The 13,610-nt window shown below is 38.9% G+C and overlaps 1 protein-coding gene across 1 annotated transcript; it reads right to left on the bottom strand.

The window, feature by feature from the left end:
* Nucleotides 1-11,515: 11,515 nt before the first annotated feature.
* LOC130836621 (olfactory receptor 7A17-like) lies at nucleotides 11,516-12,472 on the bottom strand. Its single transcript, XM_057708945.1, has one exon. It carries the CDS (start codon nucleotides 12,446-12,448, stop codon nucleotides 11,516-11,518), a length of 933 nt encoding a protein of 310 aa, XP_057564928.1. The 5' UTR covers nucleotides 12,449-12,472.
* Between the last annotated feature and the right edge of the window lie 1,138 nt (nucleotides 12,473-13,610).

The raw sequence follows: 13,610 nt of genomic DNA, 5'->3' as shown, positions 1-13,610 counted from the left end.
TTGAATGCAAGAGAATGTCTTCCACAAGAGGGGAGAAGATGATTGCTGTTTTCAAAAACAAATCTAACCACAGAAGGCAGAAAGCTACCAGTAAGGAAATACAAATGTGAAATAGGAACACAATACATATAAAAGGCTGTTATTACCACCAGGGATACAGAAAAACTTTCCATGTATAAAATGTAATATGGGAGGACATGATATGATTAAGTAACAGAACTGACCACACAAAATATATAGGTTTTCACAAGTTCCTTCTAATATACTTACATATGTATATAAAAGAATTGATGCCAAGCAGTAAAGTTAGTGGGAAAAAATATTATTTTTCTGAAAATATGGAACAAAAAACAATATTAAAAATACTCAGATGTCTGTATATAAACTGTTCAAAGAACTTTCACATTCAATTGAAATAGAGAAAGTAAACATGTAACAAATCCCCCAATATAGAGAGATTCATCAGTAATGAAATAACTGCAAAGAAAAAGTATTCAGTATTCCTCTTCAAACTTATTACTTTTTTTTTTTCATGGGAATACACAACATGAGAGAAGATACTGTGGAATAGATGTCTCATGAACTGCTGTAATATCTATCTCCTTAGATATGGAACTTTTTAATGAATGCAGAGCATGCTCAAATATAGCCCAACTTAGAAATTAAAAACAAACAAAAAAACCCTCAAGCAGCTGCATAGTCCTCCACACATAATACTCTAGGTTCTTAATCCTCTAAACAGCAAAACTCACATGCATTTTAATTCTACTGGAACCATTTTATTTATCTCATTTTACAGTGTCTTTGAATTGCACTTCCATTCCCATCATTTAATTGTCAACTTGCATTGCAGACTCAAACAGACACATTCTTATTAACATATGAAATAAATCAATTATACCTTATTCGTTAACCGAGAATACAAACACAGCAATCTCTCATCTCTGGGCTAGGCTGACTTTGGGTAAATGTTCTCAGGTTCCATTTTCTCTGAATCTTTCCTGGGTACCTCCTGGGCTCCTAGACTTACCTGGATAGGATCTCTGGGAGGGAGGTTTCCTGTGGAAGTCTAAATTACTCCTTGAATTGTTGGGGGTGAAGACTGAAGCTCGGCCAGCAGACAAGGCTGCAGGGAGCAGAAAAGCATTGGCTCCTGATCCAAAAGCAACTCTCATCTACTTTCCAGCTTAGGGATGCAAACACTGAAAGCCTGCAGCAGGGGAGATATGTGCAGCTCTCTATACCTGCTCATTAGGCACATTTCCCTCCTGCTATTCCTACCTCTACATACATAATTTCTCTCTGGGCCTCTGGAATAAAATGAAGGGAAATTTTCCCTAATGATTCTCTGATCCCAAGAGATCAGGTTAGAAGTCGAGTGAATTTAGTCTTTATTACTCCTTGTCCTTGATCTTGACTATTTTTCAGAGGTCTAACCTGGGCCACCTTATCCCAACCCTGAATTAATATTTTCTCCAATGGTTGAGACTAAGGGGACTCTTAGTAGTAGTTCTATTTGATCCTTAAAAGATTAATTTGTGGTGGGTACATAGCACTTTTATTCTCAGAAAGTTGTTCTTCCTTTCTTCAACAAGAGGGAAGTCTCTGTTCCTTTGATATGTAAACTTGGGCACCACGTTCTCTGGCTTCTTGACACATTTGGCCAAAAATTTAGGGATGTCATACTGTATCACAAGTTGCGAGCTGTCATTTAGTCCCTCAATATGAAACACTTGTTAATTATAAAAATTCCACTTATATGTTTTAATTCTATTTAATCTGAGATTAGCATTTTATAGGCACTGCGTGACTTAAGTTTGAGAAATATTTGTGCTATGAAGCAGTATTATTGTGGGCTTCAATCTCCACTGTAGAAATGTGTTTAAGTGATCTGTTGAAAGGCTCAAACTGAGGAAGTAAAGGGTGGTTTATGGTGGCGGCATAGGAAGATCCTGCATTCACCTTGACCCACAGACACACCAAATCTACAGCTACATGTGGATCAATTTCTTCTAAAAAAGACCTGAAAACTAGGTGAATAATGGCCTATTAATTTGTGATAAAGTATGATGTCCTGTGTTTTTGTTGTTGTTTTTATGTTTGTTTTTGAACAAATGTGTTAGAAATAAGAAGACAGAGGATAAGGGAACTTTCATTTTTAAAAATCACATAGCAAAGCATTTATAGCTATGTGCACTGTCAAATCATACACAAATGGAAATATGCAGTAGATTCTGTTATTTTTGTGTAGCTTCTATAATTCATCAAATTGGACACTTTAAATATGGAATTTGTTGTCTGTAATTATACTCCTATAAATAATTTAATTAAATGGAGAAAATCTGATGGTGCATGGCTAAGTGAGTCTAGAGCTTGGACAGAAGATTCTCACTTAACAGGGGTGGAAGAAATGTCTTCTAACTGGGAAGAATGTCAAGTCTCAATTATGGATGCATAAACAGTTATTAAATTGAAGTGATTCATATAATAAACTCATTTTTTTCTGTAAATAGAAACTTAATGTAGATAAGATATAGAAATGTAGTAAACAGGTGATAAATTGATTCAAGACGGAAGAGAGTGACAGCCTACCTAACATCATGAATAAGACTTAGAAACACAGCGTGGAGACTGACAGCTGACTACACACTCATGAAGAGCATGATAGAAATCGGTACAACTTCCCAGCATATAATTTCTTCTGAGGAGAAAAGTATTTACCACATTTGACATCGAATGGGTTGTTACATAGTAATAGTTAACTGACACAGTATCCAAATGAACAGAACTGAGGGCAATTGTAATAATCTGCAGCTTTCTATGTTTGACACATGTTTGGCACATGTTTGAAGGGAACATTCATGGTCATTCTATTATTCAAGCTTATGTCAGATAACTGTACTAACAAGTGACTACCTTGAGGTTCCCTTCTAGGTAACCAGGAGACGTGGATGGACATGCCTGTTTCTGAAGAAAAATTGTGACCCTGAATCAGTTGACTGGACAGGACATCAAGCTGTCTTGTGCATCATCCTCTGATCATGAAGAAAGGAGGGAGTCCTGAGCATGAAGGAGGTGGGAAATAGGTGAACTGACATTGTTCATTCAGCATCCTTTTTGTATTTATGACACATATTAGGAAAGGGGAGATATTTCATAGAACAATGGAAAGAATCTTATCAGTAGGTAGTAGTAGAAGTTTTCAAGGAGAAACAGGATGATAATAAAGTAATAAAACATAAAATACAGTACCCAATCCTTCACCACCTCAATGAATAAGCCCCTTACTTGTGGGCACTGATCTTCCATGCTTTAATAAATAGATGCATAGAATGGAAAAGAAACATTGTGATGTTTGTATTGTAGGCATCAGAAATTCAGCTTTTGACTTCTGAGACACCCATTTCAGAGACAATCACATCAAATAAACATATTGCCAACTATATGACATAGCTACCAGACTGGCACCCACGCCACCCCTACTCGTGAAGCCCCGCTTTTAGATTTACCCTCTGAGTAAAGAGATACATGACCACATAAGAGAACTCGTTTTTCTTTTGTTGTATCCTAATTCTATTCTTATGTTTTAAATTCACCAATAAAGACTGAACTAGCAACATCCTGACCACCCTGCCCCTAGAACCCAATAGAGGCAGAGGCCCAGGTTGGGGCTCTCTTGCTCTCTCCTTTTCTCTCTTTCTCTCTATCCAAGATTTATGTGCATGGCTCTTGGGCATGCTGTTTATCCTCCAGGACTTGTAAATGCTAAATTTTTTTTTTATTTTTTTTTATTTTTTTTATTTTTTTGGGGGGTACACCAGGTTCAATCAACTGTTTTTATACACATATCCCCATATTCCCTCCCTTCCTTGATGCCCCCCCCTCGAGTCCCCCCCACCCTCCCTGCCCCAGTCCTCTAAGGCATCTTCCATCCTCGAGTTGGACTCCCTTTGTTATACAACAACTTCCCACTGACTATTTTACAGTTGGTAGTATATATATGTCTGTACTACTCTCCCGCTTCTTCTCAGTTTCCCCTTCACCCCCCGCCCCCTCCCATACCTCGAGTTCTCCAGTCCATTCCCTGTATCTGCTTCCCTGTTCTTGTCACTGAGTTCATCAGTACCATTTTTAGATTCCGTATATGTGAGTTAGCATACAATATTTGTCTTTCTCTTTCTGACTTACTTCACTCTGTATGACAGATTGTAGTTCTATCCACCTCATTACATATAGCTCCATCTCATCCCTTTTTATAGCTGAGTAATATTCCATTGTATATATATGCCACATCTTCTGTATCCATTCATTTGTTGATGGGCATTTAGGTTGCTTCCATGTCCTGGCTATTGTAAAGAGTGCTGCAATAAACATTATGGTACAAGTTTCTTTTGGGATTATGGTTTTCTTTGGGTATATGCCCAGGAGTGGGATGACTGGATCATATGGTAGTTCTATTTGTAGTTTTTTAAGGAACCTCCAAATTGTTTTCCATAGTGGCTGTACCAACTTACAGTCCCACCAACAGTGCAGGAGAGTTCCCTTTTCTCCACACCCTCTCCAACATTTGTTGTTTCCAGACTTTGTGATGATGGCCATTCTGATTGGTGTGAGGTGATACCTCATTGTGGCTTTGACTTGCATTTCTCTGATGATGAGTGATGCTGAGCATCTTTTCATGTGTTTGTTGGCCATCCGTATGTCTTCTTTGGAGAAATGTCTATTTAGGTCTTCTGCCCATTTGTGGATTGGGTTATTTGCTTTTTTGGTATGAAGCTGCATGAGCTGCTTGTATATTTTGGAGGTTAATCCTTTGTCCGTTGTTTCATAGGCAATTATTTTTTCCCATTCTGAGGGTTGCCTTTTAGTCTTGTTTATGGTTTCTTTTGCTGTGCAAAAGCTTTTAAGTTTCATGAGGTCCCATTCGTTTATTCTTGATTTTATTTCCATGATTCTAGGAGGTGGGTCAAAAAGGATGTTGCTTTGATGTATGTCATAGAGTGTTCTGCCTATGTTTTCCTCTAGGAGTTTGATAGTGTCTGGCCTTATATGTAGGTCTTTAATCCATTTGGAGTTTATTTTTGTGTATGGTGTTAGGAAGTGTTCTAATTTCATTCTTTTACATGTTGCTGTCCAATTTTCCCAGCACCACTTATTGAAGAGGCTGTCTTTTTTCCATTGTATACTCGTGCCTCCTTGTCAAAGATAAGGTGCCCATATGTGTTTGGGCTTACTTCTGAGTTCTCTATTCTGTTCCATTGATCTTCCTTTCTATTTTTGTGCCAGTACCATACTGTCTTGATCACTATGGCCTTGTAGTATAGTTTGAAGTCAGGAAGCCTGATTCCACCAACTCCATTTTTCCTTCTCAAGATTGCTTTGGCTATTTGGGGTCTTTTGCGTTTCCATACAAATCGTAAGATTTCTTGCTCTAGTTCTGTGAAAAATGCCATTGGTAATCTGATCGGGATTGCATTAAATCTGTAAATTGCTTTGGGTAGTACAGTCATTTTCACGATGTTGATTCTTCCAATCCAGGAACATGGTATATCCCTCCATCTGTTTATGTCATCTTTGATTTCTTTCATCAATGTCTTAAAGTTTTCTGCATACAGATCTTTTGCCTCCTTAGGCAGGTTTATTCCTAGGTATTTGATTCTTTTGGTTGCAATGGTGAATGGGAGAGTTTCCTTAATTTCTCTTTCTGCTCTTCCGTTGTTAGTGTATAGGAATGCAAGAGATTTCTGTGCATTAATTTTGTATCCTGCTACTTTACTAAACTCATCAATGAGTGCTAGCAGTTTTCTGGTAGAGTCTTTAGGGTTTTCTATATATAGTATCATGTCATCTGCAAAGAGTGATAATTTTACTTCTTTTCCAATTTGGATTCCTTTAATTTCTTTTTCTTCTCTGATTGCTGTGGCTAACACTTCCAAAACTATGTTGAATAACAGTGGTGAGAGTGGACACCCTTGTCTTGTTCCTGTTCTTAGAGGGAATTCTTCCAGTTTTTCTCCATTGAGAACAATGTTGGCTTTTGGTTTGTCATATATGGCTTTTATGATGTTGAGGTAATTTCCTTCTATGCCCATTTTCTGGAGAGCTTTTATCATAAATGGATGTTGAACTTTGTCAAAAGCTTTTTCTGCATCTATTGAAATGATCATATGGTTTTTATCCTTCAATTTGTTGATATGATGTATCACGTTGATTGATTTGCGTATATTGAAGAATCCTTGCATCCCAGGGATAAACCCCACTTGATCGTGGTGTATGATTTTTTTAATGTGCTGTTGCAGTCTGTTAGCTAGTATTTTGTTGAGGATTTTTGCATCTATATTCATCAGTGATATTGGTCTGTAGTTTTCTTTTTTTGTGACATCTTTGCCTGGTTTTGGTATCAGGGTGATGGTAGCCTCATAGAATGAGTTTGGGAGTGCTCCGCCTTCTGCAATATTTTGGAGGAGTTTGAGAAGGATAGGTGTTAACTCTTCTCGAAATGTTTGATAGAATTCGCCTGTGAATCCATCTGGTCCTGGGCTTTTGTGTGTTGGGAGATTTTTAATCACTGCCTCAATTTCTGTACTTGTGATTGGTCTGTTCATGGTTTCTATTTCTTCCTGGTTCAGTCTTGGAAGATTATATTTTTCTAAGAATGTATCCATTTCTTCCAGGTTATCCAATTGATTGGCATATAGTTGCTTGTAGTAGTCTCTCATGATCTTTTGTATTTCTGAGGTGTCCGTTGTGACTTCTCCTTTTTCATTTCTAATTCTGTTGATTTGCATCTTCTCCTTTTTTTTCTTGATGAGTCTGGCTAATGGTTTATCAATTTTGTTAATCTTCTCAAAGAACCAGCTTTTAGTTTTATTTATTTTTCTTATGGTTTCTTTCCTTTCTTTTTCATTTATTTCTGCTCTGATCTTTATGATTTCTTTCCTTCTGCTCACTTTGGGGTTTCTTTGTTCTTCTTTCTCTAGTTGTTTTAGGTGTAAGGTTAGGTTGTTTATTCGATCATTTTCTTGTTTCTTAAGGTAGGACTGTATTGCTATAAATTTCCCTCTTAGAACTGCTTTTACTGCATCCCATAGGTTTTGGGTTGTTGTGTTTTCGTTGTCATTTGTTTCTAGATATTTTTTGATTTCCTCTTTGATTTCTGTAGTGATTTCTTGGTTGTTTAAGAGTGAAATGTTTAGCCTCCAGGTGTCTGTATTTTTTGCAGTTTTTTTCCTGTAATTGATATCTAGTCTCATGGCGTTGTGGTCTGAGAAGATGCTTGATATGATTTCAATTTTCTTGAATTTGCTGAGGTTTGATTTGTGACCCAAGATGTGATCTATCCTGGAAAATGTTCCGTGTGCACTTGAGAAGAAAGTGTAGTCTGTCGTTTTTGGATGGAATGTCCTATAAATATCCATTAAGTCGAGATGGTCTAATGTGTCATTTAAAGCTTGTGTGTCTTTATTTATTTTCTGTTTGGATGATCTGTCCATTGATGTAAGTGGGGTGTTCAAGTCTCCCACTAGTATTGTGTTACTGTCGATGTCCCCTTTTATAGCTGTTAGCATTTGCCTTATGTATTGAGGTGCTCCTATATTGGGGGCATAGATATTTACCATTGTGATATGTTCTTCTTGGATGGATCCCTTGATTATTATGTAGTGCCCTTCCTTGTCTCTTTTAATAGTCTTTACTTTCAAGTCTAATTTGTCTGATATGAGTATTGCTACTCCAGCTTTCTTTTGACTTCCATTTGCATGGAATATCTTTTTCCATCCCTTCACTTTCAGTCTATATGTATCCCTTGGTCTGAAGTGGGTTTCTTGTAGGCAGCATATAGAAGGGTCTTGTTTTTGTATCCATTCAGCCAGTCTGTGTCTTTTGGTTGGAGCATTTAATCCATTTACATTTAAAGTGATTATTGACATGTGTGTTCCAATTACCATTTTCTGAATTGTTTTGGGTTTTTATTTGTAGGTGTTTTCCTTTTCTTGTGTGTCGTACTTAGAGAAGTTCCTTTAGCACTTGTTGTAAGGCTGGTTTGGTGGTGCTGAATTCTCTTAACTTTTGCTTGTCTGGAAAGCTTTTGATTTCTCCCTCAAATCTGAATGAGATTCTTGCTGGGTAAAGTATTCTTGGCTGTAGGTTTCTCTCTTTCAGGACTTTCAGTATATCCTGCCATTCCCTTCTGGCCTGCAGAGTTTCTGTAGAAAGGTCAGCTGTTATCCTGATGGGTTTTCCCTTATATGTTGTTTGTTGCTTTTCTCTTGCTGCTTTTAATATTTTTTCTTTGTGTTGAATTGTCGTTAGTTTGATTAATATGTGTCTTGGTGTATTTCTCCTTGGGTTTATTCTGTATGGGACTCTCTGTGCTTCTTGGACTTGGTTCATTATTTCCTTTCCCATGTTGGGGAAGTTTTCCACTAGAACCTCTTCAAATATTTTCACAGACCCTTTCTTGTTTTCTTCTTCTTCTGGGATGCCTATAATTCGAATGTTGGTACGTTTAAGGTTATCACTGAGGTCTCTGAGGCTGTCTTCTAGTCTTTTTATTTTTTTATCTTTTTCCTGCTCTGTGGCGTTTATTTCTTCCATTCTATCTTCCAACTCACTTATTCGTTCTTCTGCCTCAGTCATTCTGCTGGTTAGAGCATCTAGAGTATTTTTAATTTCAGTTATTTTGTTATCCATTGCTGTTTGTTTTTCTGAGTTCTTATGAACTGTTTCTTGTACTTTCTCTAATTTGTTATCGAGATTTTGTATCATTTTTACTATCATTACTCTAAATTCTTTTTCAGCCATTTTTCCTATTTCCTCCTCATTTATTTGGTCTTGTGGGTTTTTTTCCTGCTCCTTTGCCTGCATGGTGTTTCTTTGTTTCCTCATGGTTGTCCAAGCTTTTGGGGTTGCTTGTCCTGGTGATAGAGGTGTTTATAGAAGACTGTCCAAGCCTCAGACTAATGTCCAAGTATTGGATTAGACGAATATTCAGTCTAGGAAGCACATACATGTATAAGACACACAATTATTGAATCCGTTAGGACATAAGGCTCTAGAAAGACCTGACAGAACCCCAGTGTGCTATCAGATATTCAGAGAGAAACCCAGCAGAAATTGACAACTGAAACAGAACAAATCAGAGACAAAAGCAAAAGCAAACAAACAACAAATAACACCCTACACATACAAACATCAATCCAGGGAGATTTTGTAAGCTAGGATCAAATATAGAAATGAGCTGGAGTACCACCAGAGAGAATGGAGATTCTCAGAATGTAATTAGACAACTGTACTAAGAACTAAGATAAAGACAAAAGCCTAATATTAATACCAAGGCCGTGCATCATCTGGAGAATAGAGCAAGGAGTCTGAGCAGACCGATAGTGTTGCTTATAAGTATGTTAAGATAAAATACACTTAAAATGGCTGGAAGAAAGGGGAACAGAAGAGCGTAATGTGGTTGGAAATATGCAAAGAAAAAGAAAGGAATAGAAGTGTATAAAAGAAAGGGATGAAAGGAAAGTATGAAAGATATTTTGTCCGTACTACCAAAAACTTAGCTAGATATAGAAGTATTTTAAAAGGCAAAAAAAAAAAAGAGTAAAAAATATCCTTATAAAATTATGTTGTAAAACTTGTAGATCCCTTAGGGCTAAGATCGTATTTAATAAATCAAAAAAAAAAAAAAAAAAAAAAAAAAGAGAGAGAGAAAGGAAAGAAAAAAAAAAAAAATCCAGAACTGATCCCCGAATGGACCAGTTCAATAGGTATTGATACTACTATTTCTGTTTCCTTAGCGTCTCAGCTGTAAGTGTCCTTTTCCTTGCCTTGGGTTTTTTTTTTTTGCGTTATTCTGTGACCAGCAGAGGTTCCTTTATTGTTCGTCTGTAAGCCTCGGTGTGTGGGGAGGGAGAGGGTGCAATAGTGGCTCCTTCTCCTGGGAGGGAGTGAGCAGTGGCGCACTGTTGCTTCAGTCAGGCTTGGAGGTGCCTGTTGCAGAGGGCGCTGGTGGCTCAGGCGTACACAGAAAGTCTTAGAGTTGGGCCTCTCTCGGGGTTTTTTCTTTTTGATGCTGGTTTTTTTTTTTTTTTTTTCTCAGCAGCCTCCCTGCTGCTGGCATTGCAAGGAGTTTTAATCTAGCCCCGCCCGAGCGCCTGAGGGTGCTTGTTATCCCTGAGCTCCTTATGTGGCCCCTCAGGGCGTCTCTCCGCTGCCTGTTGCAGAGGCGCAGAAAGAGAGAGAGAGGCTATGCGCGCGGCTCCTCCCCCCCGCCCGGGAGCCTGCAGCCTCCAGCCGCCATCATGGCCGGGCAGCTCTCAGGGATCGGCACTCCTCTCCGCGGACCTCCTCCCTCCTGTCCTCTCGGTCCGTCACCCTACCGGCAACAATGTTTCTCCCCCTGAATCAGCTCCCCGGTTCCCACGCTCCCGCTCCTGGACCCTCCGTTCAGCCGCGGATCGATGTCTCGGTCCGGGAACGCTGAGCTGCGCTGCGGACCCTCCGTATGTTTCTCACTCCCTCCCGTCTGCCACAGCTCCGCCGCTTCACCCTCTTTGAGCCCTCGTAGATGCCTCCCTACCGGCTATGTCAGGTTCTCCGCAGCCCTTTCCGGTGTCCGAGGCCATCTGCTGGTGTTCAGCTGGTTCTCTGTTGGAATGACTGTGTCCTTCCGTGCATTCCCAATGCATCTGTGGAGAGGGATGCACTCCACGTCTCTCTACTTTGCCGCCATCTTTTTCTCTCTACTTGCCTTCCTTTCAAAAATGATGCTAAATTTTTTAAAGTTCCCTGATAGACGTTGCTGAGTTGCATCTTGCTATCACAATGTGAACCACAAGAACCAATCTAACCACAGCATAATAGTCTTAGGAAGATTTCTGTGAAGTCTTGCCATGAGTAATGCAGGCCCAGGTGACTGCCTCAGAATTCCTAGCCAATAGCATCACTATGAATAGGCTGAGACTTGAATGCAGCACTGCTAAGGTCTACAATGTGAAGAACAGAAGTTAAGTTGGTAACGAAGAAAATTATGGACTAAAGAAAAATCTGTAACTTCGTATTTTCATCTACAATGAAATTACATAAATAGCCTTAGTTGCCTAGTATAATTTTTCCCCCATATGAGTAAAACAAGTCATGATAATTCCCTCAGAAAAACTAGGGAAAATTACTTGGCATGATATATGTAATTTGAGAACAAAATTACTTCTAAGAAATCCAAGTTGACCTATGAAGATATGGAAATCTTCAAGTATTTCTCATCCAAGCTTGGGAAAAACTTTGGGAATGTATGAATACAGACAAAGGGGGTAAATGCCTATAGATCAGACAGAGCAGAAGCTTAATGAAGTGAGTTACTTAAATTGTGTATAACAGTTGAATTCAAATAAGTGGAAATTCCAGGAAATAAATAGAAGGAGCAAATTCTATTTCAACAATCTGATCAAAGAATTTGTCTCTGAGGCTTTGAGCCCTGTCATCATGGACACTTCTTCAGCCCCAGGACAATTGATCCTTATATAACTGCCATCCCAGTGATTCTTTTCAGAGCCCTCTTTATGTCTTTGTTCCTCAGACTGTAGATGAAGGGGTTCAGCATGGGTGTGACCACAGTGTACATCATTGAGGCTGTTGCACTTGAGTGTGAGCTGTTTGCAGAATCAGGGCTGAGGTACACTCCTAGCATTGTACAGTAAAATAAGGAGACAACTGAGAGGTGAGATGCACAGGTGGAAAATGCTTTATATTTCCCATGAGCTGACGAGATTCCTTGTATAGAGGAAACTATCTTAGAATATGAGTAAAAAATCCCAGTGAGGGAAATGCTACCCAGCATCCCAGCTGCAAAATACATCACCAAGTCATTAAGAAATGTGTCAGAACAGGCAAGTTGGACCACCTGATTAATTTCACAGAAAAAGTGGGGGATTTCCAATTCTGTACAGAAGGACAGTCTCAGCGCCATTAAACTGTGTAACAAGGAATTCAGGGCACTCATCATCCAGGACACCAGCACCAGCAGTCCACAGAGCTGGGGGTTCATGATGACCGTATAGTGCAGCGGGTGGCAAATGGCCAAGAAACGGTCATAGGCCATCACAATCAGAAGGAAGTCGTCCAACCCTGCAAACAGCATGAAAAAATGCATCTGGGTGATGCAGCCTTCATAGGTTATGACTTTGTTCTCCGTCTGTATATTCATCAGCATCTTTGGGATGGTGGTGGAGGTGAAACAGATGTCTACAAAGGACAGGTTGGAGAGGAAGAAGTACATGGGGGTGTGGAGGTGGGGGTCAGAGATGGTGGCCAGGATGATGACCAGGTTCCCAAACACAGTGATCAGGTACATGGAGAGGAAAAGCCCAAAAATCAGGGGCTGCAGTTCTGGTTCTTTTGAGAAACCCAGAAGAAAAAATTCCGAAATCCGTGTATCGTTCCCTGGATCCATGTGGGGGAGGCGACTATCAAGAAACAAAAAATAACATGACCAGTTTCTCAAAAATTGGCCTTGCAAACATTGTTAAAATTCTACAATTTATATGTAGTATTCAAAATTAATGGCCATTATATTTGTATGAAAATTTTCCCTTCAAGCTATCCTGTATGCCATCTCTGAATAAGGACTCCTATCCTACATTCAGCCTTCTCCCCTAGTGGTCATGTAGTCTACACTTTTAAGAGGAATTCTGTCATACATTTGGGGAATATAAATTGAGGACTGTATATATATACACACACACACACACATATACATATGAAGGTGAGTTAAAAATTATCTGCACTCTGGCTGTAGAATTTATTTTTGTTAACTTTTAGAAAAGACAAATACATCATTTTTCAACATAATCTCCTTATTTTTCAATACACTTTGTCTATCTGTCAACAAGCTTTTGTATCCCCTCATTAAAAAATGTTTTAGGCTGAGCTGTGAGCTATGAATGCACTGCTGTCTTCACTCCTTCATCAGAAGTGAATCTTCGTTCTTTCAGGGCTGCTTTCAGGGGACCAAACAGGTGAAAGTCCGATGGAGCAAGATCAGGACTATAGGGAGGATGCTTTAACACCTCAAAATGAACTTATTGTAGAGTGTCAACAGTGTGGGCAGAAGTGTGCGGGCATGCACGCCCTTAGACCACCAAAAAACAATTCACTGCATGCTGCTCTTCTTTTGTGAACATTACAAGTGGAACATTCATTTTTGCTTGCACTGCAGTTACAAATGAACTGATGTAGCATGTTCACACCTGAATAACAGTGACTGGGGAGACAGTAGTCTTGAACGGAAAGCACTGATAAGACAATGCAGCCAACAGATGTTTTAATATAACTGGAGTGCAGATAATTTCACACACACACACAGACACACACACACACACATAAAGAATCACTTTGCTGTACACCTCAAACTGACATAACATTGTTAATATCCTCCAATATAAAATAAAAAGTTAAAAAAAATTGAGGACTGACCAGCTTCTAGACAAAGAGCTTAGGATACTGAGAGACAATGATCCCTACAATTCAGTGATGGAGAAAGAAAAATAAACAAATAAAATATCAAACAAATTATCAGATAGTGACAGATCCTACAAAGAAAAAGAAATTGGGTA

The sequence above is a fragment of the Hippopotamus amphibius genome, chromosome 15 (genome assembly GCF_030028045.1).
Source record: "Hippopotamus amphibius kiboko isolate mHipAmp2 chromosome 15, mHipAmp2.hap2, whole genome shotgun sequence".
Classification (NCBI taxonomy): Eukaryota; Metazoa; Chordata; class Mammalia; order Artiodactyla; family Hippopotamidae; genus Hippopotamus; species Hippopotamus amphibius.
This window is presented reverse-complemented; position numbering and strand designations above follow the sequence as displayed.